Source organism: Jaculus jaculus, chromosome 19 (genome assembly GCF_020740685.1).
Source record: "Jaculus jaculus isolate mJacJac1 chromosome 19, mJacJac1.mat.Y.cur, whole genome shotgun sequence".
Classification (NCBI taxonomy): Eukaryota; Metazoa; Chordata; class Mammalia; order Rodentia; family Dipodidae; genus Jaculus; species Jaculus jaculus.
In genome coordinates this window covers 59,675,086-59,702,006 of record NC_059120.1, presented here as the reverse complement: position 1 = coordinate 59,702,006, position 26,921 = coordinate 59,675,086, and the positions used below count along the sequence as shown (strand labels likewise).

Genomic DNA, 26,921 nt, shown 5'->3' with positions numbered 1-26,921 from the left:
CCACATAAGCCAGATGCATAAGGTGGCACATGTATCTGGAGTTTGTTTGCAGTGGCTGGAGGCCCTGATGCACCCATCATCTCCCCCCCACCCACCGACCTCTTTCTCTCTCTGAAATAAATAAAAATAAAAAATAAAACATATTTTATTTGGGCTGGAGAGATGGCTTGGCAGTTAAGGCATTTGCCTGCAAAGCCAAACAACCCAGGTTCAATTTCCCAGGGCCTACAAAATCCAGATGCATAACGTGGCGCATGCGTTTGGAGTTCTTTTACAGTGTCTGAAGGCCCTGGTGTGTCTATTCCCTCTCTCTCTATCTGCCTGTTTCTCTTTCTCTTTCTCTGTCAAATAAATAAAAAATTAAATAAAAAATATTTTATGAGCCAGGCATGGTGGCACATGCCTTTAATCCTAGCACTTGAGAGGCATAGGAAAGAAGATCGCCATGAGTTCAAGGCCACCCTGAGACTACATAGTAAATTCCAAGTCAGCCTGATCTCAAGTGAGACCCTACCTCAAAAAAAAACAAACAAAAACAAAAAGAAAATTATTTATTGATTTGCAAGGAGAGGCGAGAGAGGGAGAATATAGACATGCCAGGGTCTCTTGCCACCGCAAATGAACTCCAGATGCATGTGCCAGTTTGTACAATCAGCTCACGTGGGTACTGAGGAATTGGACCCCTGTTGGCAGGCTTTGCAAGAAAGTACCTTTAACCACTGAGTCACCTCCCCAGCCCTGCTTTGTTCTTGAGAAGCTCACAGTTTAGCGAGGGAGAGGGCCATCCTAAAACCTGCTCTTAGCCAGACCTGGTGCACACGCCCACAATCCCTATAGTCACGAGGCAGATGATGGAAGGTTCGAGGCCAGTCTATGCTGCATGCTAAGGCCCTGTTCTTGAAAGAAGCAAAGCAAATGAGCAATGCCCCTCCCACCTTCTCACCATTCCTGAGTGCTTGCTACACAGTAGATGTCATGTAAGAGCTTCATAGAAATGGTGTCATCTAGAGAGATGGCTTAATGGTTAAGGTGCATGCCTGTGAAGCCTAAGGACCCAGGTTCAATTCTCCAGGTCCCAAGTAAGCCAGATGCACATGGTGGCAGTTCATTTGCAGTGGCTGGAGGCCCTGGCACACCCATTCTTACTCTCTCTCTCTCTCCCCCTCCCTGGCTGTCTTTAATAAATAAAAAATAAATAAATTTAAAATAGAGTCAGGAACTCTCATTTAAGGTCTCATTTAATGCTCACAGCGAGTCTACACAGAAGTTAATAACACTGGCCCCATCAGAGGTGGAGACAGGTTCAAGGTCATCCAACTAGGAAACACTAAGGGGCTGGGGAGATATCGCTCAGTGGTTAAAGGTGCTTGTTTGCAAAGCCTGCCCCCCACTTACATCAAGCCAGATGTAAAAGTGGTGCATGCATCTGGAGTTCTGTTTGAAGCAGCAAGAAGCCCTAGCACATTCATCCTCTCTTATCAAAAAAAAAAAAAGAAAAAAGAAAAAAAAAAGAAAGCATAAAGAAAAAAAAAAGTTATCACTTCTCTTAATGTTCATACCCATATATAACTGTTACTCTCACTTAGAGAAGCTTCTCTTTGCAGATGGCAGTGACCTCTGGGATGACTCAAAAGGCACCATACTGCTGAGAAGAAGTGACAGAGGAGTGCTCAGCACTGAAATATCTCTATCACACCTTCCAAGGCTCAGGGTCCATTGTGGAAGAGGTGGCAGAAAGAATGTAAGAGCCAAAGAAAGGGTAGGTCTGCTTACAATGCAATCTTCCAGACACAAAATGGCCTTGATATCCATGACCTCACGCTGCCTGAATCTACCTACACAAGACCTTTATTTTTACTTATTTATTTGAAAGAGGGAAAGAGGCTGAGAGAGGGGGAGAGAGAATGGGTATGGCCAGAGCTTCCAGCCACTGCAAATGAACTCCAGATGCATGTGCCCCCTTGTGCATCTGGCTTATGTGGGTCCTGGGGAATTGAACCAAGGTCCTTTAGCTTTGCAGGCATCTCTCCAGCCCAACAGGACCTTTATAATAAGAAGGAAAGATGAGGACATCAAAATAAAGGAGAGACTAATTAAGAGGGGGAGGGGATATAATGAAGAGTGGATTTGAGAAGGGGAAAGGGGGAAGCGGGGGAGGGGAGAGAATTATCATGGTTTATTGTCTATAATTATGGAAGTTGTCAATAACAAATTGTAAAAAAACAAAAAAGAAAAATGCCAAAGCGGGGCACATGCCTTTAATCGCAGCACTTGGGAGGCAGAGGTAGGAGGATCGCCAAGAGAGTTGGAGGCCACCCTGAGACTACACACTGAATTTCAGGTCAGCCTGGGCTAGCAGGCCAGTTGCGGTGTCCCAGGTCTTTAATCGCAGTACTAGGGAGGCAGAGGTAGGAAGATCGCTGTGAGTTCCACAGTAGGAACGGAGTTGGAGCCCAGGTTCGTATGACGCCATTGCCCCATGGTCTCTAAAGGCTGGAAGGAAGGGAGGTTGGTGCGCCCAAGGTGATAGCTGAGTGTGTGTGCTTATGCGCGACAGCTCTATGGGGAGAACCTCCTTAAAGGGGGTGGCTCTACCCCAGGGCTCCGACCACCGACGGACACACCCTGCAGCCCCTCGGAGCTCCCATTGTGTGCCCTGTGCCAGGAGCGGGGACAGAAGAGAGCGGAAGTCCTTGCACCGGTGGACACACCGGGCAGTGAGAGGGGAAAGAATGACGTCATTAGTCTTAAAGCCCTCCTTTACTTTGACTTGTCCTACTTTTCTTGTTCCTGGGTTTCTTTCTCAGGCACAAACACCCAAACTTCTGGAGGCATCTAAAGGAACGGCCTGGCTCAGGCTGTACCCTCCTGAGCTGGGGCATGTAAGCTCGGTGGCAAAGTGTGTGTTTGTGTGTGTGTGTGTGTGTGTGTGTGTGTGTTTAGCATGTGTGAGGCCCTGGGTTCAAGCCCTAGCAACAAAGAGAAAGAGAAAAAGAATGCATTCTCCTATCTTGTGAAGCCCTTCTTAATGTCTACCCTGCACTTCTTCCTGCTCCCACAGATCTTTCCAGCATCCCACTTTACTCCTCCTTTTCGAGGCTAAATCTCACGATAGTAACCCGGCAGGCAGGCAAGCCGACCCGGGGTCACTGGCCCTTTAAGACAGGCTTCATCCTCCTCCCCTCCACGTGCCGTCTGGTTGGGCTGGCGACGCTGACGCACGCGTGACGTCAATAGCAGCTGGTGGAGTCTGGGCACGCGGAGCCAAGTTGCGAAGGGGGTGTGGGGGGGGGGAAGGCGAGGGAGAAGGCGGTTCATTTGCATTTAAAGGGACCGCTTTGGAGTTGTGATCAGTGCTTTACGGAATCGTGGATGGAGCAAACTTTCTGTCCGAGGCTATAGGGCAGGAAAATGGAGAGGTGCGGCTGAAGTCGGCGGCCGCTCGAGTGTGCGCCGTCTGCATGTCCTTCCGCGGGAAGGGGGAAATAGTCCGTCGGTGCCCAGGCTGGGAGCACGTGACAGGCAGGGGGTGGAGGGGGGGCAGGAGAGGTGGAGGGAGGAGCTGGGGACATGACTGCGTTTCAGCTGCCCCCACCCCCACATCCTGCCCACCCTTCTGCAGCTGCCACCACATCCTGCCCAGCCGGGGGGCTGGGAGCTTTTGCGGGGAGGGGGGCGTGCTCGGACCTGGGCCTTAGCTTTGGCACCCCATCCCTGCCCCTCACCTCTAGGGTGGGGCGTCTGCCCTTTGCCCCCGAGTGTGGTCCCAGACACTCAGACACCCCCGTGCAGAGCTCCGCATGGCCTTGGTCAGCTGTTGGACTCTGTCATCCCGCCTCCCCCGGCCCACCACCACGCTGGCCTCAAGTGAAGTTGTGGGGGGCCCAGATCCCCACGCATTTGCTGAGCACACTCCAGGCAGGCTCGGCACAGCCCTGCAGCCCCTGAGCGAGTGTGCTGCCCAGCTAGAGCTTGGGAGCTGCCGAGACAGGCACTCGAAGAGGCGGCGTGGGTCGCCTTGGGGCAGAGTGACCCGCACCCTCCGAGCAGGCGCTGAGCGCCCCCAGCACACGCGGAGATTATAGGCGCCCAACTACCCTACCCTACCCTTGCTGAGGGTCCTGTTCACGAGCGAGGTGGCAGATATGGGGAGAGTCGGGGGGGGGGGATCTTTGCTGGGATCACCCAAAAACTGGAGGAAGAATTTCAGCCTGGTGGATGAGCTGGGTGGGAATGGGGATTGGGAAGGGAAAGGAGAGAGGAGGCCCGCCTGCCCCGCAGCCTAGAGGCCCAGGGCAGGAAAGCGGCTGTGCATTGTGGCGGGACAGACAGACAGACAGCCCTGAGAAGGAAGGCTGAGAGGACGGCCAAACCTGTATAAACTCAATTAGACCGGGAAAGCCTAGGAATGGGAGGATAAGAGGCGAGTAGAGTTCTGGTCCCAGTCGGAGTGCGTGACGACGGCACCGCAGGGGAGTTGACCGAGTTAACACAGTATTCTTTTTAGGACTTTGATGGGCATCTAAGTGTCCTTAAGGGCCCTGAGGGATTGTACAGCAACTTTGGGCAGCTAGCTGACTTTTCTCGAGAAGAGAGTGGTGTGCAAGCAGGGTTAAGGGAGGAAACATGAGAACCAGGCTTCAGAGCCCGCTGTCATTTAACACACAGAGGATTCTGGGATGCAAAGTCCAGGGGCCAGAAGAAAATAATTCAGTGAGTCATTTCCTTTTTTTTTTTTTTTAATTTATTTACTTGCACGTGTGTGTGTGTGTGTGTGCGCGCGCGCTCTATTACTGCTGCAAACTAAAACTGAAGCCCCTCCAGCTTTTTATATATATGTGTGTGTGTATGTATGTATATATATGTATGTATATATATATTTTAAATACAAGGTAGGGTCTCACTCTAGCCCAGGTTGACCTGGAATTCACTCTGTATTCTCAGGGTGGCCTCAAACTCACAGTGATCCTACTACCTCTGCCTCCCAAGTGCTGGGATTAGAGGCATGTGCCACCACGCCCAGCTCAACATTACTTTAAATTTTTGTTTATTTATTTATTATTTAAGACAGAGAGAGGGGGAAGAGAGAGACAGAGAATAGGCGTGCCAGGGCCTCTAGCCACTGCAAACGAACTCCAGATGCATGTGCCACTATGTGCATCTGGCTTATGTGGGACCTGGAGAATCGAACCTAGGTCCTTAGGCTTCACAGTCAAGCACCTTAACTGCTAAGACATCTCTCCAGCCCCCAACATTACTTTTACTTATTTATTTATGTTTTTAAAAGTATTTTTAAAATATTTTACTTATTTGAGAGAGAGAAAGAAGCAGAGAAAGAGAGAGAATGGGGGCTGGAGAGATGGCTTAGCGGTTAAGCACTTGCCTGTGAAGCCTAAGGACCCCGGTTCGAGGCTCGGTTTCCCAGGTCCCACGTTAGCCAGATGCACAAGGGGGCGCACGCGTCTGGAGTTCGTTTGCAGAGGCTGGAAGCCCTGGTGCGCCCATTCTCTCTCTCTCTCCCTCTATCTGTCTTTCTCTCTGTGTCTGTCGCTCTCAAATAAAAGAGAGAGAGAGAGAGAGAGAGAGAGAGAGAATGGGCGCACCAGGGTTTCCAGCCACTGCTAATGAACTCCAGATGCATGCACCACCTTGTGCATCTGGCTTACATGGGTCCTGGGGAATAGAACCGAGGTCCTTTGGCTTCACAGGCAAGTGACTTAACCACTAAGCCATCTCTCCAGGCCTCTTTTAATTAATCAATTAAAAAATTTTTTGAGGTAGGGTTTCACTCTAGCTCAGGCTGACCTGAAATTCACTATGTAGTCTCAGGGTAGCCTTGAACTCAAGGCGATCCTCCTACCTCTGCCTCCTGAGGATTAAAGGCATGTGCCACAACCCCGGCTCCAACATTACTTTTATAAAAAATATTTGTATTTATTTATTTGAGGGAGAGAGAGAGACAGAGTGACTATGGGGATGCATCTGGCTTTATGTGGGTATTGGGAAATCGAACCCAGGCTGTCAGGCTCTGCAAGCAAGCACCTTTAACTGCTGAGTCATCTCTCTAGCCCTTCAAAAAAAGAAGGGGGGTTATTGGTCTGGCGAGACGGCTTAGTGGTTAAGGTGTTTGCCTACAAAGCCTAAGGACTTAGGTTTGATTCCCCAGTACCCACATAAAGTCCAGATGCACAAGGTGGCACTTCTCTCTCATAAAATAAATACAATTTAAAAATATTTGAGGGGCTGGAGAGATGGCTTAGTGGTTAAGTCGCTTGCCTGTGAAGCCTAAGGACCCCAGTTCAAGGGTGGATTCCCAGGACCCACCTAAGCCAGATGCACAAGGCAGCACAAGCCTCTGGAGTTCGTTTGCAGTGGCTGAAGGCCCTGGTGCGCCCATTCTCTCTCTCTCTCTCTCTCTGCCTCTTACTCTCTGGACACAGACTGTCAATGAGCGCACCAGGGCCTCCTGCCACTGCAAACGCTCATGCCATTTTGTTCATCTGGTAATGGGGAATCGAACCTCAGGCCATCAGGTTTTGCAAGTAAGTGCCTTTAGCCGCTGAGCCATCGCTCCAGTCCACGTTGGTCTTTCTTAGTCCTCCATGGAGATCAAGGCCTCATGCTTGTTACTCTTCCTCTCACAAGACGATTTCTCTGTACTATAAATTCTGCCCCACGTGCTGTGTCACCATCTGCATCTGCATCTCTACAGAGCTAGCTAGCTCTTCACTCCCTTTCCCGTGGTGCTGCTGGCCCTTTAATGCCCTCCCCAGGTGACTCACCTTCTTTCCTCATTCCTTTGTTAAGGACCCAACATTCCAGGCCTGGGAGGCCCAGGCAGCCAATCAGAGCTCGGGCAGTCCTGCCTCTGGCAGAGATTGGCTGGAACTGTGGCTGGCGGGAGGCTTGCCACGCCGATCTACAAGAGGTTGGGGAGGGGGATTCTGGAAGAGGAGTTCTTTCTGGGTCACCTTATGTTTGTGGGGAAAAGTTTCAGGCAGTGTTGAGTCAGAGGGGTCTTTGGCCTAGGGGGGCCTGCACACTGGAGGCAGGCTGAGAATTCAGCTCTGCTGGTCCCCTGGGAGCTTGGCCGCGTCCCCCCACTCTCCACCCCCGCCCCCCGCCAGGCCTTTTTTTTTTTTTTTTCTTTTTTCCCTGTGAGCTGGGACCCAATGGTCTGAAGACTGTATTCCCAGGCCTGTTCCTAAGAAGTCTTTTCCAGAAGCCCTGGATCTCTCCAGTCTCAACATTCTGCTTTCCCGACGTCGGAAACAGCCGGAAAATAAACACCCTGATGACTAAACGGTTTCTCCAGCCTGGGGAAGCACTAAAAATAGAGGCTACAAGTGAGGGAGGTTCCACATTGGAGGGGCACTCTCCTACCCTGCTCCCACCACAGCCTCAAGCCCACACAAGGGTCTGCTCTCCAAGTGGAGGGGGGCAGATGAGCCCCTGCCTACCTTAAGTCTTGGGGCAAGCCAGCCTTACCTAGCAAGAACTGGCATCTCTGTGTTGAGCTCCCCAACTTCTATACTAGTAGGCAACGGTAGTGAGGCACTGTATCAGTCAGGTTTCCTGAAGAGGGGGCCAGGAATTCAGCCTGTTGCCTGTGGGCTTCCTATATGAGAAGGTACACATGAGCCGCCAAGCTCACTTACCTGCTCAACTTGCCTGGACTCAGCGGTCTAAAGGACTTTTATTTATTATTTACTTATATATTTTTTTCGAGGTAGTCTCGCTCTAGCCCAGGCTGACCTGGAATTCACTATGTAGGCTCAGGGTGGCCTGGAACTCATGGTGATCTTCCTACCTCACCCTCCTGAGCGCTGGGATTAAAGGCGTGCGCCACTACACAGAAAGGACTATTGAGAACACCCCGTGGCCTAATGGACCCCAGGTACAGTGAGCTAAATGAATCTTCACAGTAAATTCACGACTGTCTTAAGGGGACCATGAGTTATAAAAGGGGATGCTCAAAAAAAAAAAAGTTAAAAAGGAGACATAAAGGGAAGAGAAAGGAAGGGAGGAGGGTACTTAATAGGTTGATATTGTATATATGTAAGTACAATGATTGTGATGGGGAGGTAATATGATGGAGAATGGAATTTCAAAGGGGAAAGTGTGGGGGGTGGGGAAGGAGGGAATTACCATGGGATTTTTTTTTTTTATAATCATGGAAAATGCTAATAAAAATTAAAAAAAAAAACCCACAGTTTAAAGCCCAGCGTGGTGGCGCACGCCTTTAATCCCAGTACTCTGGAGGCAAAGGTAGGAGGATGGCAGCGAGTTCGAGGCTAGTCTGAGACTACATAGTGAATTCCAGGTCAGCCTGGGCTAGAGTGTGACCCTACCTCGAAAAACAAAAACAAACAAACAAAAAAACAGTACAAGAAGAATTTCAAACGAAACAGCGAGACTGAAAAATTGACATGTCTAACCCACCATAGGCGGCCTCTCCTTGCAAAATCTGCTCTCTCCCGCACGAATCAGAAGGGGGCTTTGTCCAGTGAATCAGACTTAAGCCTGTTCAGGAACCGTTTCCTTCTGTCCTGAAGTCTTCCTCCAAACTATCACTTCCTCAAGCTCCGAGTGGAGGATTTGGAAGTGACAGGGATGCTGGACAGGAAGTGTGATGGGGTCAGTGTCCCGGAGCTCGGGTGCTCACATTCCTTGTAGGGTACTTAAAAAACTTATGCCTTGAGGCAACCAGGGATTTTTATTTTAAAGGAGGGGGAAGTTTTTAAAAGCTACTATTGCTTGTTCAGTAAGATGCTTGCGGATGTTTCCTGTGCAGAAGGGGAGGTGGTCGCTGGCATCCCCCGTCCCTTGCCCTGGACAGTAAGTGTGCAGTTAGGGGCCGCAGGCACTGAAGACTACCTTACCGGAGGACTCCTGGCTGTCACTCTAAATGGCTGAGCGTCAGCTGAGCCCGGCCCTGGGAGGGGAGAAGATTGTCCCAGGCAGCCGGAGCCACCGAGCGCCCCAGGTAAGCCTACCCCCACCCCCAAAGAGCACGGTGGCGTGGAAGGGGAGCTTTGTCACCCAGTAGGAAGTGAGCAAGAGAGCAGCTCCCACCACCGACAGCCTCCTCTCAATTAATTTAGGTACTCAGACCTTGCTCCTAACTCTGGGGTCGCGGGTCTCCCTCCGGGCACGGTGGGCAAGCTGCCCGCAAGGGCTCGACCTCGGGAACACACACATGCACACGCGGCCGGGCCTGGCATGCATCTCGGAGGGACCCCCGCCGCCTCCCTCCACCGCCCATCCGTTCGCCCGCCTCGCTCGGTCCAGCAGGCGGAGGGATCCGCGCTCCCCGCGCCGCGGCAGCCGGCTCTCCGAGCGGGGTGGGGCCGCGCCGCTGCCCGGCCCGCAGAAGGCAGCGAGGGGCGGGGCCTCGTCGGGGACCGCCTCTCCTGGCTCCGCCCCTCCCGGCCAGCGACGCGCTCCCATAGGCGCCTTGTTCTGTCCGTCACTCCGGTCCCCCACCCCCTCAAGCTAGGCTGCGCTGTGCCTACGTCGGCCTCGACTCCGGGGCTGGAGGAGTTGCCTTTAGAGCCCAAAAGGAGGAAGGAAGCAAAATATCAACAACCGTCGAGGCGGCTCGGGCGCTCGGCCCCGTCCCCGCCGCCCCGCCACCCCGTCCCCATCCCCCCCGTGCGCACGGACGGGGAGGGCAGTCCCGGCGCCGCCCAGGGCCCTCGTTGACGCGGGCCACCTTCGCTGTTACCCTGGCCTAGGAGCTGCGGCTTCTCGTTTCGGAAGATCCCCGGGGCCAGGGCGAGGGGCTCCCTCCCTCCCCGCGCCTTCGCTCCGTGACACCCCTCTTTTCCCCCTCTTCGCGGCGTGGCTTCGGTGAGTAAGAGAAAAAGAAAGCGCCTGCCACTTTAAGAGGCCCCTCCCCCACCTCCTGCCGGGGCCCGGGGTGGTGGAGGGTGGTCTGCCCGGTCCCGAAGGGTTGGCATGGGTGCCCCCCCACCCTGGGTGGCGGGGCCGGGCGACGACGTCGGTGTTCGTGTCCAAGGGACCCGGCGTGGGGAGTTGGGGTGGTATGGGGGGGGATGGAGTGGCGCGGGCCGGAATTCCCTCGGGCGTGGGAGGAGCGCGGTGGGCGCGGGCTAGTGGGTGTCGGGGGGCTTCGACCGTACCCCCGCGGTGCCTCCCGGGCGTCTCCGGTGACAGCTGCGCGCGCTTGGCATCTGAGATCCAACCCCCCCCTCCGCCGGCCCGCGCGCCCTGGCCGGGACCCGGGCTGGAGGCCAGGCGGGCGGTGCAGCGGCGGGGCGGGCGTAGGGGGGGCCCGGGGCAGGGTCGCGGCGGGGGACCCCGGGAGCGCACGTGGCTCGGGCCGCGGGGAGGCTAAGTCGTCGTGGAGGTGTCGCGCTGGGACCCCCGGCTGGGACGCCCTGCCCCCCTCTCCCCGATCGGGTTTGTCAGCCACGCCAGCCGCAGGATCCCTGGGCAGAAGTTTGCAGCTGCTGCTCACATCTGACAGGACTTCTGTCTCTTTCCGCCCTTGCGAGAACCGGGCGGGAGTGTGTGTGTGGGGTCCCATTGGGGATCTCTTGGGAGATTAGTCCAACGGACTTGGAGGCACCCGGTTTCCCACCACAAAGACGGGGGCGGAGAGGGTCCTCTCCCTTGGTGACTCCCCATTCCTCAGCAGCTCTGGGACTCCCCAGGGTCACCCAGGCGTGTCCCTCTGAGTGCCAGCCCGCGCGCTGGGGTTAGGTTAGCGGGTGGATCTTGTACCCAGCCCCTTTTCTTGTTTTTTTTTTAGCTCCCCCCCCCCCAGGCCCAGCTCCTTTGGCTTAGTGGCGGTTCTTCTCCCTCCCCCGTTCCCTGAGTGGGTCCCAGGCAGCAAGACTATGGGAAGTTTGCCGTCTGGGGCTGGTGACCTTGGACTACTCTAGCTGGTTCTCGGAGGGGATCCTGGGCCAGTTTGAGGCTGGAAGCATTAGCTTTGCAAACTGTCCACCTCCCCACTCCCTTTGGAGCCCCAGCGGAGGTCTCAGCCCTGGACAACATTGCAGGCCCCTGTCAGTGTTCCCAGACCCTTGTTCGCCCAGCTCCCACGGCTGCCTGGGAATGAATTTCCTTCCTGCGTCTTGGGGGTGGGGTGGGGTGGGATGCTTGTGGGAGTGGTTGAGGACCTTGTTATGTGGGGTGGTTGGGGGACACTGGAGCTCTGGTGTAGCGCCTTCCAGGCTTGCCACAGCATGGACGTTGGGTTTCTAGGGACTCAGCAGTCCTATTTTCTTTGTTGCAACTCCCATGTGCCCCCCCCCACCACTCTGTATGTGCTGAGTACTTTCATATAGATGTGTGTGCATGTACTTTTGTTAGGGACTTCTCTGGGGAAGGTGGGACTTTTCACTCATGCTGTTGTAGCAGCCAAAGAGGCTGTTAGCTTTTGGGGTGTTTGTTTTTGTTTTTACCTGGGATCATACAGCAAATCTGTGTCAGGGCTCAGGTCCCAGTGTCCTTTCAAGCACCGCTTTCATGCCGGGAAGGAAGACAGACAGAGAAGCCTTCCTCTTGCAGGCTGTGGGCCAAGAGGAGAAGCAAGAGACCCAGGCAGAGAGCATCGCAAGCCCTGGGCTGGGGGATGGGCGTGAAGCTTGGCCAGCACTTCTGTGTGGCGGGGGGCAAGCGCTGTCCGTTGTCCACCCCCCTGTGTGTGGGTCCTGGGCTGGAGAGGCTGGCCTTGGGCTCTGGCCCTAGTGGCTCCTGGTGCTCCTCATGGGGGATGTGACAGGTTGGTTGGCTGCTGTTATATAATCTCTCTCCAGCAGAGGAGGTTGGTTTTTTTTCTTTTCTTTTCTTTCTTTTTTTCTTTTTTTTTTTTTTAAGTCTTCCCCAGTCTTCTTCAGAGGTGTGATGGAAAAGATGGAGGGAGACTTCTCAGTTGGGGGCTGGCCTCTGATGTCAGGCTCACTGACACCCCACCCTCCCTCTGACTGGCCCTGTCCTGAATGGTGGCCTCTGCTGCAGCATCATGGCTTTCTTGTCCCTGTCCCCCCCCACCACCACCGCCAGGACCTCTGCCCAGCCTCCTAGCCTTCTCTTTCCAACCAGCCAGGGCTCCCTGGAGAGGGAAGTCAGGGGATGAGGAGGTGGGCTGCTGTTTCCCAGCTGTGTTTTGGCTCCCTCTTTGCCTTCCAGTCCAGAGCAGAGAGTGGGACCTACTAGAGAAGAGCCACCAGAGGTATGGGTAGGACAGGCCGAAGGTCACAGCTAGCCATGTCCAGGTTTCCCAAGGTGACTGAGGGTCCTTGCTGACCCACCAGGGGTCAGATTCAGAGGCTGAGGTGCTGCTGACAGGCGCTTGCACTCCTTAGGAACCTGGCTGTGACTCTCCAGGCTCTCTGAAGCCAGGTGGCTTGAGGCAATTACCTCCTTTCCCAGGGAAGCGGGAAGGCTGCGTGGCCTCCGCATCACATCGCTGTAATCGTTAGTGGCTTTTATGAGCCAGTCATAGGGCCAGAGTCCAGACAGCCCTCTGTCCTTCTGTTTCAGTTTGGTGACTTGCTCATGGGGGAGAGGGTGTCATTATGCGCTAAGAGCTCTGTTGTCAAATCTGGATGTTGGCTGTGTTGTGGTTGATGATGTTGCTGTTTCTTTCTTTCTTTCTTTTTTTTTTTTTTTTTTGAGGTAGGGTCTCACTCTGGCCCAGGCTGACCTGGAATTCACTATGTAGTCTCAGGGTGGCCTCGAATTCACGGCAGTCCTCCTACCTCCACCTCCCGAGTGCTGGGATTAAAGGCGCGCCACCACGCTCCGCTGCCCTGTTTCTTCATAGTTATGGCAGACAGGATGGAATTTAGACAACAGGAAGAACTTCCCCGTGGAGCTAGGTTATGGAGAGGTGGCTCTTTAACTTGGCCGGGGAAAGGAGGGAGCTGTCAGGCACTTGATTCTCCAGTGGCTCTGCTAAAGCTTTGACCTTTGACTTAGTGGGGTTGGTACTATTTGGCCCCTGGAATATTTACTTTTTCTTCTCTCCTGACTGGGACAAAAAGTATTCCATCTGGAGCTGTGGGAAGGCTGGCCTGCGGGTCCCTTGCTGCAGCAGGCAGGCTGGGGAGCCCCCCACCCCCATCCCCGGCAGACTGGTAGGCCCAGCTGCGCTTGGCGGGTCTGCAGCAGGTCACGGCACACGTGTGAGAAGGTGTGTGGCACACTTGGGCCATGACACCCACAGAGCAGCTGCGCTGGCGGGTGGGGAGACAGCAGCAGCAAAGATGATTAAAGGATTGCGGGGTGGGGGTGAGGGACTGGAGGCAGGAAGGTAGGCGAAGGGCACACACCACTCAGAGGGCCTTGGCTGGAGCAGGGGTTGAGGTTGGGGCACAGATGGGCAGGCAGAGCCTGCCTGTGGAAAGCATGCCTTGTGAGTCAGGGAGCGCTGGCTGACTTCCATCCTCCCTTCCTGCTCTGCGCCCTGGCCGCCCCGGCTGGCGCCCCCACCCTGGCCTGCGTCCTTGGGTAAGTTGCCCCTTAGGCCTGAGCTTTCGGGGTGGGCAGGTTCCCTTTAGGTGATACAGCACTTTTGATGGTTCATGCTGGTCTGTTATGCTGTCCCCATGAGCAAGGCCACTCTGTTGCTTCTGGAGTCAGACGCTTGATAGAGGTAGTCCCCAAGGCCCTCCATGTCTGCCTTTCCTCGTCCCTAGGCCAAGGCCACACGCTGCCCTCCTGGGACCACTCCTTCTCCGGCCAGCTCCGGCTAAATCAGGCAGAGCTGCGGGCGTAGATGACAGGCAGCTGCAGACAGTCCCTTCTGCCTGGTGCTGGCGGGAGTGACCTGTCCCAGGCTCTAGCTTATGGCTGACCACACCCAGGCAGGACCATATTTACTCATTAAACTAAACTTACACTCCCATAAGGCACGGAGCTCCAGGCCTGGTCACCGACCTTGGCTTAGTGTCCCTGGCTCCGTGTTGGAGTCCTGGGGCTGTCCCCTAGTCTTGGGCCTGCCACGGGGAAGGCCTGCCCACAGCTCTTTCTTCTAGCCTCACCGGTACACCCAATTTTCCTGGGTACAAGGTTCAAAGACCAAAAATGAAAATGTTTGAGATCTTAGGGCTAGAGGAAAGGAACACCATCTGTTGTGTCCTTGCGTGCAGGGAGCTGACATGGGAGGACGCCTTCTCTCTGCCACTGTTCTTTGTACCTAGGGAAACAGTGCGGGAGACAGTAAGGGAGCTTTCCAGTGAAGAGGGCTGGGGCTGTGGTCTAGGCTAAAGGAGGGACCCACCCTGCAGGAGGAAGGAGGAGCATTCCAGACCACAGTCCCATGGCGGGACGGAGGGCCCAGAGGAGGGTTCGGTGGCAGTTTGGGAGAATATCACTCCGACTCCCTCCTGGGGGTGAGGAAGGGTAACGCCTTCAGATTTCAGCACCATGGCAGGAAGTCCCAGACAAGAGTGTGGATGTGACCCACAGAGGCTGGGGGGTGCAGTGGCTCATGGGGTGACTGGAAGGAAAGGGTTGTCAGGGGCCCAGTGGGATGGGGAGGTTGCAGGCACTGTTCAGGGGCAGCCCCCTCTTTCCCTGATCCTGTCCCTCCCTCCACAGGACCCTGCCAGCCCCCCACTCCGCCCCAGGGAGGAGGCCCAGTGGGAAATGTCCCTTTCAGGCCCCTCCCCCAACCAGAGTGCTTCTGGTGACCTGATAGGGACTGAGGAAGCCTTGAGGGGACCACAGTTCCACCCTGGTGTGGGGCCTTCTTCCCTGGCCAGGCTGGTGGTCTCCTTGTCTCAGAACCTGCCCTGCACCCAGTCACCAGGTTCTTTGCTAGTCCTGTTGGTTTCTTCACCCCTTGGCCCACCTGCCCAGCTCAGGCTCCAGGGTTGGAGAACAAAGACGAGAAGTGCACAGCTGGAGTGGGGTAGGTGATGAAGGGAACAGGCCCCTTCCGTGAGGAGCCTGCAGGCTGGCTCCCTGGACAGGGGGTCCAGGGGCTTGAGGGTGACCTTGAGCGTGGAGGCTCGCTCTCGCTCTCTCCAGAATGCCTGGTGGGTGAGGCTATGAGGGTGGCACATCATAAAAGGGGTGCTTCTTGCTCGCTCGCCTCTCCCCTTGACCTCTGGGCCCCTCTCCTCCACCCCCACCCCCATCCACCTCAGCCAACTCCTCTTGTGTGGACCCTGTGGCAAGCACTGGGCGAGGCTGCAGGGTGGGGACAGGTGTCCAGGCCCAGCTGCTGCTCCTTGTCTCAGCCACCTGTCAGCCCATGCTGGGGGTAGGGGTCCAGGGAGAGAGGAAACTTCACCTGTTCCCAGGGGTGGAACTGGGGTGTAAAATCAAGCAAGAACTTGAGAGTGCACAGCATCAGGCCTCCATGCAGAAGGAGGAGCTCGAGGCCACAGGACTGGAGGGCAGAAGTCCTTGCTGACCAATCAGACGGGCCTCTGCAGTGGCCCCGTGAAGCCATGAGAGCCCCACGTTGACGAGGGACACAAGTTTGGGAGCATGTTTGGATAGGGCACGCAGGACTTGTCGGGGCCCTGCGTCATACTGGGTGCCACAGCCTCATCTGGGAGCTGTCCTGGAAGAGCTACCTGGGGGCTGCCAGCAAACTCAGGTGCAGTCATAGTGCCCACCTCCTGCCGGGGGTTCCGAGGACACCCAGTAGCTGCCCAGCATGGCCCCTTTAAATCCTTGGTGGCTCCTCGAGGTCACCACATGTCCAGGAGGATTTGCCTTCCCTGATTGGATTGGCCTCTTTCTGGCTTGGCCTGGGTGAGTGTGGTGGCCCTGCCCCTCCCCCAAGGCCCAACCAAGGCTCAGCCCTTGGTCGGCCTGTGGATGTTTGAACAAGGGTCGAACATTACACTGGGAGAGAGAGTCTCCCCAAGTTCCTTGGTTAGTTTCTCCTCCGGCTCGCTCTTCTCTTTGGTCCAGCGCATGTTCATCGTGCCCCAACTGCTCTCATTTCCGTGAAGTCTCCCCATCTCACGAGCAGAGTCTGCCTGCTGTTGGGACCAGCCTGGCACCACTGGAGTCACCCCAACGGCCGTCATGCAGACCCACCCCTACGATCCCAGCTGCCACTTTCACTTCTGTCTCCTGAGACCCCAGAGGGAAGTGGGGGGTGTGGAAGGTGACACACTAACCGTCCCAACTGCCCCCACCTCTTCTCAGCTAAGGCTTCTGGTAGCGAGGAGCCGCTGCAATCACCCGTCTGTCTGGATGACTGAAGTGAGCTTAGGCTGCTATGGAAGGATTGGCCAAGATAGGTACCCTCTGCTGGGCTGCCTTACGTTAGAGAATATGGCTGCAGGTTGGGTGCTGTAAGTGGACAGATGGAAGTCAGACGTCAAGACACATAGAGGACGGGTGGTCTGCCAGCTCCCATGGTAGGAGCATAGTGACGGGGCCTCCATGGCACCCATATGCCGCCAGCTGCCCATCCTTGGTTGGGTGGCTTCTGACAAAACAAGTTTGAAGCCAGAACTCACAACAGTTACTCAGCCTGTGAGGTCCTCTGTAGTCTGACCCCTGTGTACCTCTCCTCCTTGAGAGTGGGCTCCAGGGCTGGGGACAGGAGCAGAAGCTCAGGACGGCTCTCCTGGGCCCTCTTCTGCTGCCCTACTCATGGGATTCTTCTCTGGGGAGCCCTGGCAGAGGCATGGTCCCCACACCTCACCTTGTGACTTGTCCCACATCCCAGTAACTGCACTGTGCACCTCTTCCCTGGATAGGAGTGAGGCCCTGGGGCTGTCTGTGTGTCCGGTGTTGCTTTCTGGCAGAGAAAACCCAGCCAGAAGCCTAGACTGCCAGGAGCTCTGGGGACTCCTCAGTGTGTGGCATAGCGTGGCGTGGCGTGGCGTGGCGTGGGTGCTGGCTGAAGGTGGTCTGTGTCTGGAGTGGGAAGTTGAGTCTGGAGGAATAAAGGTGGAGAGACTATGCAAATGACCATGCAAAAGAGTGGCTGTGAGTCACGGCTGCTTGTCCTGAAGGGTGGGGTGAGAATCAAGGCACAGGCTTGGGTCTCAGCACTGGCCCCACCAGTGATGGGCAGTACTCTTGGGCCAGAGCAGGCCCAGGTCCTTGGAGACCAGCAAGCCTTGGATTTGATGGGCATTTCAGGCGTGTGAGGGGTCCTGATGGTTGCACCTACCACTGGGGCCTTGTGTTTGTGTGTTCTACCTGGTGTCCCCCTCCCCCAGCCAACTCTTGCCAGGGGTGACTGTTCACCAGGCAAACCCATCCTCCACCTGGCCCCATGCTCGCTCCCCTCTGGCCTCCTCACTGCCTTTCCTCGCCAACTGGAGCATGATAGGCCCAACTAGGCTGGCACCGCTCCCTGGGACCACGCTGTGCTGAGCCCCCTTCTTGCTGGGCCTCTCCATGGAGTGCAGGAACCCAGTGGCCTGGATGGAAAGGCCCCGGGACCTCCCACTCCACCTGTCTGCCTTGCTGGCCAAAGGTGAAGCTGGGGGTCAGCGATGGATTGACAGCTTGGGCTGAAAAAGCCCAGCCCAGAGACTGCAGCACTCCCCCCCACTGCTGATCTCATTCACCCCTTGCTGGGACACTATCTCTCTTGTCCCCGGCACTGCCAGAGGCCAATTCTGAGTGGCTCTAGGGACTTTCTGAGGGTCAGGGTGGCCAGGAGTTGAAGGCCAGAGCTGGGTGGGAGGTGCAAGAGATAGCTGATGCCTGCATAGGCTCCTCCTGGCAGCTGCTGCAGGAAGGGTGAGAGGCGGACGAAAGGGGCACAGGCCGGGCTGGGAAGCAGTGGACAGACCCTCATGGAGAGGACTCTCCAGAGTTTGTCAGAAAAGGAGCAGGATGGGGAGGTGTGTGGAGCACTGGAGAGTCTCCAGCAGAGGCCAGAGCCCGGCTCGAGCCGGCTGGTGCTCCTCAAGCCAGTCTTTTCCTTCTACAGGTGCCAGTGCCTGGGACCACCATGCCCCAAGCGCCGCTTTCCTTGACTGCCCCCCAGCTCGCCCTCAGGTCCCTTGTGGGTGAGTTAAAATTAGCTCAGTGCCCAGGCTAAAAATAGCCCCTGCCCAGCTCCGAGGCTGCTGGCTGGGGGAGGGGAGATGGTGGGAACCAGGGTTTTGGGTAGTGAGCCTGCCAGAACTCCGGGGGCTTGGAGGCTGGGCTGCACTCAGGATCCTGTGAGGGGCTTGAGTGGAGATGAAACGGCGTGAGGGTCTAGGAGGGCGGAGGAGATGCTGAGAGGGCACCCAGCAGCTAGAGCCAGGGACAGGGTGAGCTGGCAATACTGGGCTGAGACTTGCCTCACTCTCCTGGCCTTTCCAAAGCCCAGCCCCACTGCTTTTCTTGTCTGTCTGTCTGTCTGTCTGTCTCTGTCTGTCTCTGTCTGTCTCTGTCTGTGTCTCTGTCTCTCTCTCTCTCTCTCTCTCTCTCTCTCTCTGTCTCTCTCTGGTGGCCTCTTGAAGCCCCTCTTCCTGCCTCCTTTACCGTGTCTGTACCCCACCCACCTCAGCCCGCCTCCTCCCCTGGTAGCAAGCAGGCTGCTTGAGGCCGCCTGACTGTGGGGGTGACAGGTGGATTGGGTTGTCGCCCCTCCCCCAGTGCCTGCTGCTTATTTCATGCCCTGCAGCCCCACCACGGGGAGGGCGGGGGAGGGTGACAGCTGTCTCCAGTCTCAGCCTGCAGCCCCGGGCGCCCCGGAGGGAGGGGGGTGCCTAATGAGAGAGAGCAATGCCCCACCCCCAGCCCACCTCCTTTCGGCCTGGGAGGAGATGCACGTGGTTCCTGACACCCTCAAGCCACGGGCAGCGCTCCCACGGTGCTGACCGTGGAGGAGGACCGAGGCCTCGGGAAGGAAGGACAGCCCTGCGGGATGGTTCCTGGGCCGCCCTAGCCCCGCTTCCCGCCAGGCCTTCGCTGAGGGCGGGGTTTGACTCTTGCTCAGGTGCCGAGGGCGTGAGCTGGGGAGGCGGGCCTGCCACTTCTCCCGTGTCTCACGCTTGTGCTCGCTCCGTTTGCATGTAAACATAGCTGACAGTTGCTGTGAGGTCTGTGTCCCCAGACTCTCTGGCCCCCTCGGCCTTGCCTCCTGCCAAGGGTGCTGCCAGAGCTCCCTGCACCCATCCTCCTGCGGCAGGCTTCCCCTAGCCCAGGGCTCCTCCGGGTGCTGCTGTCTCCCCAGCACTGCTCTGCCCAGCTGGAGCCCACTGAGGGCCGCTGCTGTGACACACAGCTCTGGCCTGAGGACAGCATGGTCAGCCTTGGGGCTCAGGCACCCTGGTGTGTGATAAGAGTCACCCCAGCCAGACAAGAGCAGAGCCCACATCTGGAGAGCAGCCGCCTGGGCCTGTGGCTCCTCACACTTGGTTAGGCTTTTAGGCACAGGGCTAATTAAGCAGGCCCAGGTGTCCTTTAAAACTTCTCGCATAGGGACGCTTGGTCAGGACAGGCCCACACCTTAGGTAGCGTTCACCTAGGGTCCTTTGTACCCGTCTTGCCCCAGACACCTTTCTTCCAGAGCCAAGATTGAGTTCATATTCTTGCTCAGGGGCTTTCAAAGAGCCTGCAGCAATATAGAAGGCCTAGATGGGAGAGAGGCCAGTATAAGCTGAGCCTGCTCTTTAGGAGAGCTTCTGGTTAGATGGCAGAAAGGACTGCCCAAGGCAGGGTCTGTCCTTTGGCAGTGCTGGCGCAGAGAGGGAGCCCCAGTGTGCAAGGCCCCCGAGGCACTGCGTGTAAAATACGGAGCTGCTGTGAAGGGAGTGGGGGGCATCTGGGGCCCTAACCCGACCCCATCCCAGAGGATACTCACTGGTCTCTGGCTTCCCTGCCTTCTCAGCCCTGATCCCTCTCACATCCCAGCTCCCCCAGCATGAGGCTGGGGGGGCAGTGTAGGAGATCAGCCAGGGAGCTAGTTGCCAGGCGACAGTTGCCTAAGCAACCCCGTCCTTTCCATCTCCATGTGCTCAGGCTGCTCCTTAGAAGGCTTACGAGTCTCACCCTCTGCTCCAGCCAAGCTGAGTGGGGGGGGGGGGGGCTGACTGCGGTGTAGGAGGGCTGCTCACAGTAGTTGGTGTCCAGACTGACAGGCTTCAATGACAGACAGCTGGTAGAGGAAGGGTCCCAGCTCCACAGCTGCTATTGTAGCAGGACTGACCAGAGATTAGACTGCAAGAAGGACTTCTCATAGGGTCCTAACAATCAGATGGTCTTTTCTTTGTATACATTTCCTGAGCTCTTTCCTCTAGGCCAGTAGTGTAGCAAACCGTCTGATTCCTGCCCGCGCGCAGCTCCAGTCTAGGAGCCGGCACGGAGTTCTGATCGTTTGCACAGGTGATGATGAAAGAAAAGAAAGAGTGCAAGGCTAGCTTCTCGGAAGACCACAAGAAGACCCGGAGGGCTAGCTGCAGCCTGGAGAGGAGGCAGCGGTGACCACGAGCGGGTAGTGTTCCCTGTCAGCAAGAACGTCCTCATGGGAGGAGCAGGACAGGGAGAAGGGAGCCACATGGCCAGTGGGGTCAGGCAGGTCTAGATTGGAGTTCCGAGGCTGGGCCAGAGAATCCCACTTAAAAAGCCAGTTCAGGCCAGATGTGGTGGCGCACACCTTTAGTGAGACCCTACCTCATTCCCCCCCCAAAAAAAGGCCAATTCAGGGGGCTGGAGAGATGGCATAGTGGTTAAGGACACTTGCCGGCAAAGCCAAAGGACCCAGGTTCAGTAGACCAGGCTGACCTGGAATTCACTCTGTAGTAGCAGGGTGGCCTTGAACTCACAGCAGTCCTCCTGCCTGTGCCTCTCAGGTGCTAGGATTAAAGGCCTGCACCACCACGCCTGGCAAATAAAATATTTTTTTAAAAGTCAGTTCACTTTAGCCCTTGCTTGGCACCCCTTCCCATCTCCCCTACTCAGCTGGCATCACTGCTGGCTGAGGAGGGGCTCTCTGTGCAGGCTGCTGAGAGGCAGGAGGAGCCTCAGGCTGCAGTCTGCAGTGGAGGAGGGCGGGGTGGGGGTCGCAGGCTGGTGCTTGTTCAGACCTGTGTCTGCTGGCCTGCACAGGGCTGTCTGGGCAACTACTAGTGGTCCTGGGGTGTGGGGAGCAGGGAGCAATAGGTCAGGACTAGAGCACCTTAAAGAAGGGATAAGGCAAGAGGGAGATGGGAGGGCCTTTGGAGGAAGGCTGGGAGCTGTGCTCTGTTCTGCAGATTTCTGGGCAGAGTGGAAGCTGGGTGGTCAGACTTGATGGGCAGTCCTGTAATGGTCCCTGTGTCCACACTCCCTCCTTCCCTCCCCCTGCTCTCCCAGCCAAGGTGCCAAGTAAATGTCCTATCACTGTGCAGCCCAAAGGGTCTTGTGGAATGGGGCCAGGGAGGAGTAGGGACACTCAGCAGCCACTGACCGGCAGCTGGGCTGCGGAGCCCTCTCCTCCTCTCTGCCCACACCTGCAGTGGGGTTTCTGGCCAGGCTCCAGGAAGGGGACTGTCTTCTCTGGTCAAGGCTCCTCCCAGGATCTAACTAGAGTGGCTTTGAAAACCGTGCCCTCCTCCACCCATTCCAGAAAGCTTCACCTGAGCTGCAAGGACTCCTGAAATGATTGAGCTGACTGGGTACCGTTAACCCTTCCAGCCCCGTGAGGCTTACCCAGCCTGTGGCCTTGTCAGTTCCTGAGAGCACACATCTTTTCTGAACTGGGCTGACTCTCATCCCATGGTATTCCCTGGTTCCCAAACTTGTTTGAAATTGGAGTTCTACCTCCAGTGGGCCATGAATGGGGCACAGGGGCGCTGAGATGAGTAGCACACGGTGTGTGACATTGGTCCTATTTACTGTGTGTTCACTGGGGGAAACACTGCTCCGACTGACCTGGCCTGGCTTCCGTCTCGGGTAGCACTGGGTGAAACACCCTGCCCCGTCGGTACACATCTCCTGTAGGACTGACACCTCACGCACTTGGTGTCCTATAAACTTGGCCGTTGCCTGCTTCCCTGCAGAGTATTGCAATGGACTGTGAGGTCTAGATTGGGTTAAGGTGAGCCTAGTGGTAGAGCCCTTGCCTAGGGATCATGAGGCCCTGGGTTCCACCCCCAGCATCACAGAAAACAAAGCCTGGTAGCCTGCCATCCCAGCTACTTGGGAGCCTGGGGACGGAGGATTGCAAGCTCAAGGCCAATATGAGCAACTTATCCTGTCCCCAAATTTAAAATTAAGCAGGCATGGTGGTGCACGCCTTTAATCCCAGCACTCTGGAGGCAGAGGTAGGAGGATGGCCTTGAGTTCGGGGCCACTCTGAGACTACAGTGAATTCCAGGTCAGCCTGGGCTAGAGCGAGACCCTACCTCAAAAAACAAATTAAAAATTCAAACAGGATGCTCAATGGCAGAACATTTGCCCAGCATGTATAAGGCCCTGGGTTTAATCTCTAGTGAGAGAGAAAAGGAGGAAGAGAGAGATGGAGGAAGGGAAGGAGAGAGACTAGAGAGAGAGAAGAAGGGAGGTAGGGAGAAAGAGAGGGAGAACATATTTGGCTGCTCTGGCTTCGAGTAGCCTGTCTGGCTTTTAAGCAGCAGAACCCTTCCTTCAAATGAAAACTTGACTGAGGCCAGTGAATAAAGCAGGTTGTTGCACAGGAGCTCTGGCTGAGGGTGGGTGTTCTGCAGCTCCCAGGGTCCCATGAGCCCTTGTGAGGACCTTGTTGCTGAGCTATTCTGGGGCACCAGACACACCAGGCATCTCCTCCTGTCTGGTGCTCGCTTGCATGCAACCTGGACAGGCACTTGTTCAGCATGCTCTCACTACCAGGCTCCAGAGCAAGTGCTGCCCAGGCTGGAGGGGCAGCGGCAGAACTCGGGTGGGCAGTGGCGAGGAGAAGGCATGGGCATCTCTCCAAGAAGCAGACCCTCAGAAACCAGGAGCCGTATCTTTTTGTCAGACCTAAGGCCTCAGGACAGTTGCTACTGTGGCATCTAGTTTGAACCAAGTTCTTGTTCCAGTGGGAGCCGAGCTCATGTTTGGTGTGGGAGGCCTTTGCCTCATGTAGCTAGCATTGCTGCGGTTGAAGACACAGATCACCAGCAGGCTCTCAGAGTGTCCTGGGCCTGGCTCATGTCCCCAGGGAGCACGTATTACCGCAGCGGGGCTGACACCTCTCACGATTGTCCCTCCCAGGAGGTTGTGCACAGGAGTCCTGCAGACCATGAACTGAGTGCTGGCCCCAGACGTTCATGAGCACAGTGTGAGACACCTAGACCACCACCCAGCAGCCCCTCCCCCGGCACTGAGGACCCCCAGAGAAGATGGGGAGGAAAAAGATTCAGATTCAACGAATCACCGATGAGCGGAACCGCCAGGTGAGGAGGCCCCAGAGCCCCACTGGGCAGGTAGTGAGGACAGGGAGCTGGAGTATGGTCCAGCTCTGTCTGAAGGTTTCTTGGAAGCCCAGGGACTCACTGCAGGGCGTGGCAGGAGTGGGGCTGAGCTGGGAACCTGTAACACCCTCTGTGCCTGTTGGGGCCTGTGTATCACAGGCGGCCCTGCTCTGCTGCAACCAGGTGGGTCTAGCCCGCCCAGAGCCCCTCCCGGCCACCATCCCGGCACCCATCCTTCCCTCCTCTCTCCCGGGAGCCATGTTGCTCTTTCTCAGCTCCCTGCGCAAAGGTGTGGCCTCCTGGCCATCTGAAACCGTCTCCTTTGTGTGTCTGGCTCTGCCTTGGCTGAGGGCCGGTGAGGAGTGCTGGCCTGGTTCTTCTCCTGGCAGGCACTTCTGAGGGCAGTGTTTGCATCCTGGGGGGCGGTTGCAGAAAGGGACGGGGCTTCTGGAAGGTCTTGACCAAGCGCAAGCCACCGCCCCCTGCAGGTGACGTTCACCAAGCGGAAGTTCGGGCTGATGAAGAAGGCGTACGAGCTGAGCGTGCTGTGCGACTGCGAGATCGCGCTCATCATCTTCAACCACTCCAACAAGCTCTTCCAGTACGCCAGCACCGACATGGACAAGGTGCTGCTCAAGTACACGGAGTACAACGAGCCGCACGAGAGCCGCACCAACGCCGACATCATCGAGGTGCGCCGGCCGCCCGCGGCCCCAGCCCAGGGAAGGCAGGGCCGCAGCCTAGAGCGTGGAGCCAGGGGCCAGCAGCAGGTCTGGGCTCCCGGTGGTGGTGGCCCACCCCGCCTTCCTGTCCCGGGGCTGCCCTGCTGCTGGCCAGGCTCCAGGTGCACCCCCCGAGGTCTGCTCTCCTGCTCTCTCTTTGCCTCATCCCTTCCTCCATCTTTCGGGCTCCCTCTGCACCTGACTCCTTTTTGTTTTCTTTCTTTCTTTTTATTTTCACAATTTTTATTAACATTTTCCATAATTATAAAAAATATCCCATGGTAATACCTTCTCCCTCACCCGCACTTTCCCCTTTGAAATTCCATTCTTCATCATATTACCTCCCCATCTCAATCATTGTACTTACATATTCCTTCCTTCCTTCCTCCCTCCCTCCCTTCCTTCCTTCCTTCCTTCTTTCTTTCTTTCTTTCTTTCTTTTTTTTGGCATTTTGAGGTAGGGTTTTACACTAGTCTAGGCTGACCTGAAATTCACTCTGTATTCTCAGGGTGGCCTTGAACTCATGGCGCTCCTCCTACCTCTGCCTATTGCTGGGATGAAAGGCGTGCACCACCACACCAGGCTTTCCTTTTTGTTTTCATGTCTCCTCCTCTGTTGCTGGCCCTTTGTGGCCCCATGGCTCTGTTTTCCATGAACTGTTGAAGAGCATGAGGTTGGAACTCAGCTCTGGCCTTTATTGGCCACATGGCTGTGGGTAGTTGGTTTGGCCTCGCTGGGCCATGTCCTCCAGGAAATGGGGTAGTGCTTGTCTTTAAGATGTTCTGTGAGCTCACTAAGGGGCCCACCTCCTCCTGTTCCTTATTCCAGGGTGCCAACTTGGGGCACAGTTCTATGGTGGTGATGATCATCTGGGATGCTGTGGGCTACTCTAAGATTTGGGGGAAAATGCCCTAGACTAGAAGGTTTTTTTTTGTTTTGTTTTGTTTTAAGACAGGACCTCATGTAGTCTAGCCTCAGATTCCCTAAGTAGCCAAGAATCACCAGGAACTCCTGGTCCTCTTGCCCTCACCTCCTAGTTGCTGGGATTACAGTCATGCACCACCATGCCAGGCTTAGACCAGAATGTATAAACACAACATTCTTCTTGAGAACAAAGGAAGTGTCTAAAGGAGTTTTGGGTCTGGAGAAGCAGCTTTGAGTCTGCTGCAGACCTGCCAGATGCATGTCCAATCCATTCAGATCATGTGTGAAGCTGGCCTCTGGGCCAGGACAGCCAAGGTGTGTGGTGCATGGCAGGAGCTCAGTAAGTGCCAGTTTCCTGTGTCTCATCCCCTCCCTGCGTCTCCATCTCCCCACCCCCCCAGCAGAACCTAAGGGTGGAGTGCCTCCCTGAGTCAGGTCCCTGCACACGGGACATTCTCATGTTCATCCCACGCATGCAGGGTCCCATGGGGACCCTGCGGTGGAGACAGAGGATGGCTCCGCTCTGAGGGCGGAGCTGGGCTGCTGGGAGCTGTGAGGAGGAGGTTGGAGAGGAGCTGGGATGGGGGGAAAGGCTAGGAGGAACCTAGAGGCTGTGGGACCACCCTGGCTGACCGGCTGACCGGCTGACTTAGTGGTGCGGTTACAGACCCTGAGGAAGAAAGGCTTCAACGGCTGCGACAGCCCGGAGCCAGACGGGGAGGACTCTCTGGAACAGAGCCCCCTGCTGGAGGACAAGTACCGGCGCGCCAGCGAGGAGCTGGACGGGCTCTTCCGGCGCTACGGGGTGAGCCCCACTCACCCTCTCTCTGGCCCCCTTCCGGCCCCTTCCCCCAGGCGCTGCACAAGAAACACAGGGAGTGTGAGAGCCCTGAGGTGGACGAGGTGTTTGCCCTGACCCCCCAGACGGAGGAGAAGTATAAAAAGATAGACGAGGAGTTTGATAAAATGATGCAGAGTTATAGACTGGCCGTGAGTAGTTGCATGGAGGAGAGCCTCCCGTGCTGCATGGTGTGGCTTCGCGCCCTGCCCGGCCCTCTGCTGCCTCTAGTGGGTGTCCTGTGTGGAGCCACGCTGGGGCTGGGAGTGACCACCGAGGACCCCCAGCCTCGAGCATGACAACCCTGTGGCCCTTGCCAAGGCTCTTGGGTGGAGCGTAACCTGAAGAGGCTCACACCCAGAAGGAGGTGCAGCTGTCTCCCCGTACTCAGAGGCAGGGAAATGGAGTGTGCTCTTAGCCTGGTGGTTTGGGGAGAGGCCCCTGGGCTGCTCCTGTCCCCACCTAAGTTGCTCAGCTTTATTTAAGGGAAGCAGAGCTGCCAAGGAGAAGACAGGGAGGTGGGGATGGGCTTCTGCAGCAGGCCAGAAGGCGGGTGACCTCCACTGGAGCCACACCCTGACCCGTGGCACAGCTGTGTGTGTGAGTTTTTGTCTGTACCCAGGGCACTAACTCGCTCCCACTGGCCAAGGACTAACCCACCTCTACCAGGGGTGCCCAGTCCTGTCTGCGGTGGGCAGAGCCTTGCTCTCGGCTCGGGGCCAGAGCTGCATCCCAAGCTCCTTGGTGGGAGGCAGGTAGAGCTGCAATGAGGCTGAGGGCAGGGAGTCCAAGCTACTGTCCTGTCGAGGCACAGTCCAGAAACACAGGAGCCCTTGCTTGCCCTCCCAGACAAAGTGGGTCAGGGGAAAGAGTTCGTCTGGCCTGACCCTGCCCTCCATCTTTCTGTCTAGTCATCTGTCCCGGCCCCCAACTTTGCCATGCCTGTCACAGTACCCGTGTCCAATCAGAGCTCAATGCAGTTCAGCAATCCCAGTGGCTCCCTGGTCACCCCTTCCCTGGTGACATCCTCCCTCACGGACCCACGGCTCCTGTCCCCCCAGCAGCCAGCACTGCAGAGAAACAGTGTCTCTCCAGGCCTGCCCCAGCGGCCGGCGAGTGCTGGTG

At 56.4% G+C, this 26,921-nt stretch overlaps 1 protein-coding gene across 6 annotated transcripts in view; it reads left to right on the top strand.

Moving 5' to 3' along the window:
• Positions 1 to 8,836: 8,836 nt before the first annotated feature.
• Positions 8,837 to 26,921, top strand: part of Mef2d (myocyte enhancer factor 2D) — a 31,682-nt gene continuing 13,597 nt past the window's right edge. For 2 of the 6 annotated variants that reach the window (XM_004667284.2, XM_045137864.1), the window contains exons 1-5: positions 9,517 to 9,852; positions 23,113 to 23,294; positions 23,801 to 24,004; positions 25,626 to 25,763; positions 26,708 to 26,918. In XM_004667284.2, the coding sequence (XP_004667341.2) occupies positions 23,241 to 23,294; positions 23,801 to 24,004; positions 25,626 to 25,763; positions 26,708 to 26,918 (607 nt within the window). In that variant the 5' untranslated portion in view covers positions 9,517 to 9,852; positions 23,113 to 23,240. Of the gene's footprint in view, positions 8,987 to 9,516; positions 9,853 to 12,732; positions 13,486 to 17,896; positions 17,976 to 23,112; positions 23,295 to 23,800; positions 24,005 to 25,625; positions 25,764 to 26,707; positions 26,919 to 26,921 lie in introns of those variants that run through there. The other 4 variants (XM_045137865.1, XM_045137866.1, XM_045137868.1 and 1 more) reach the window with 4 other exon arrangements.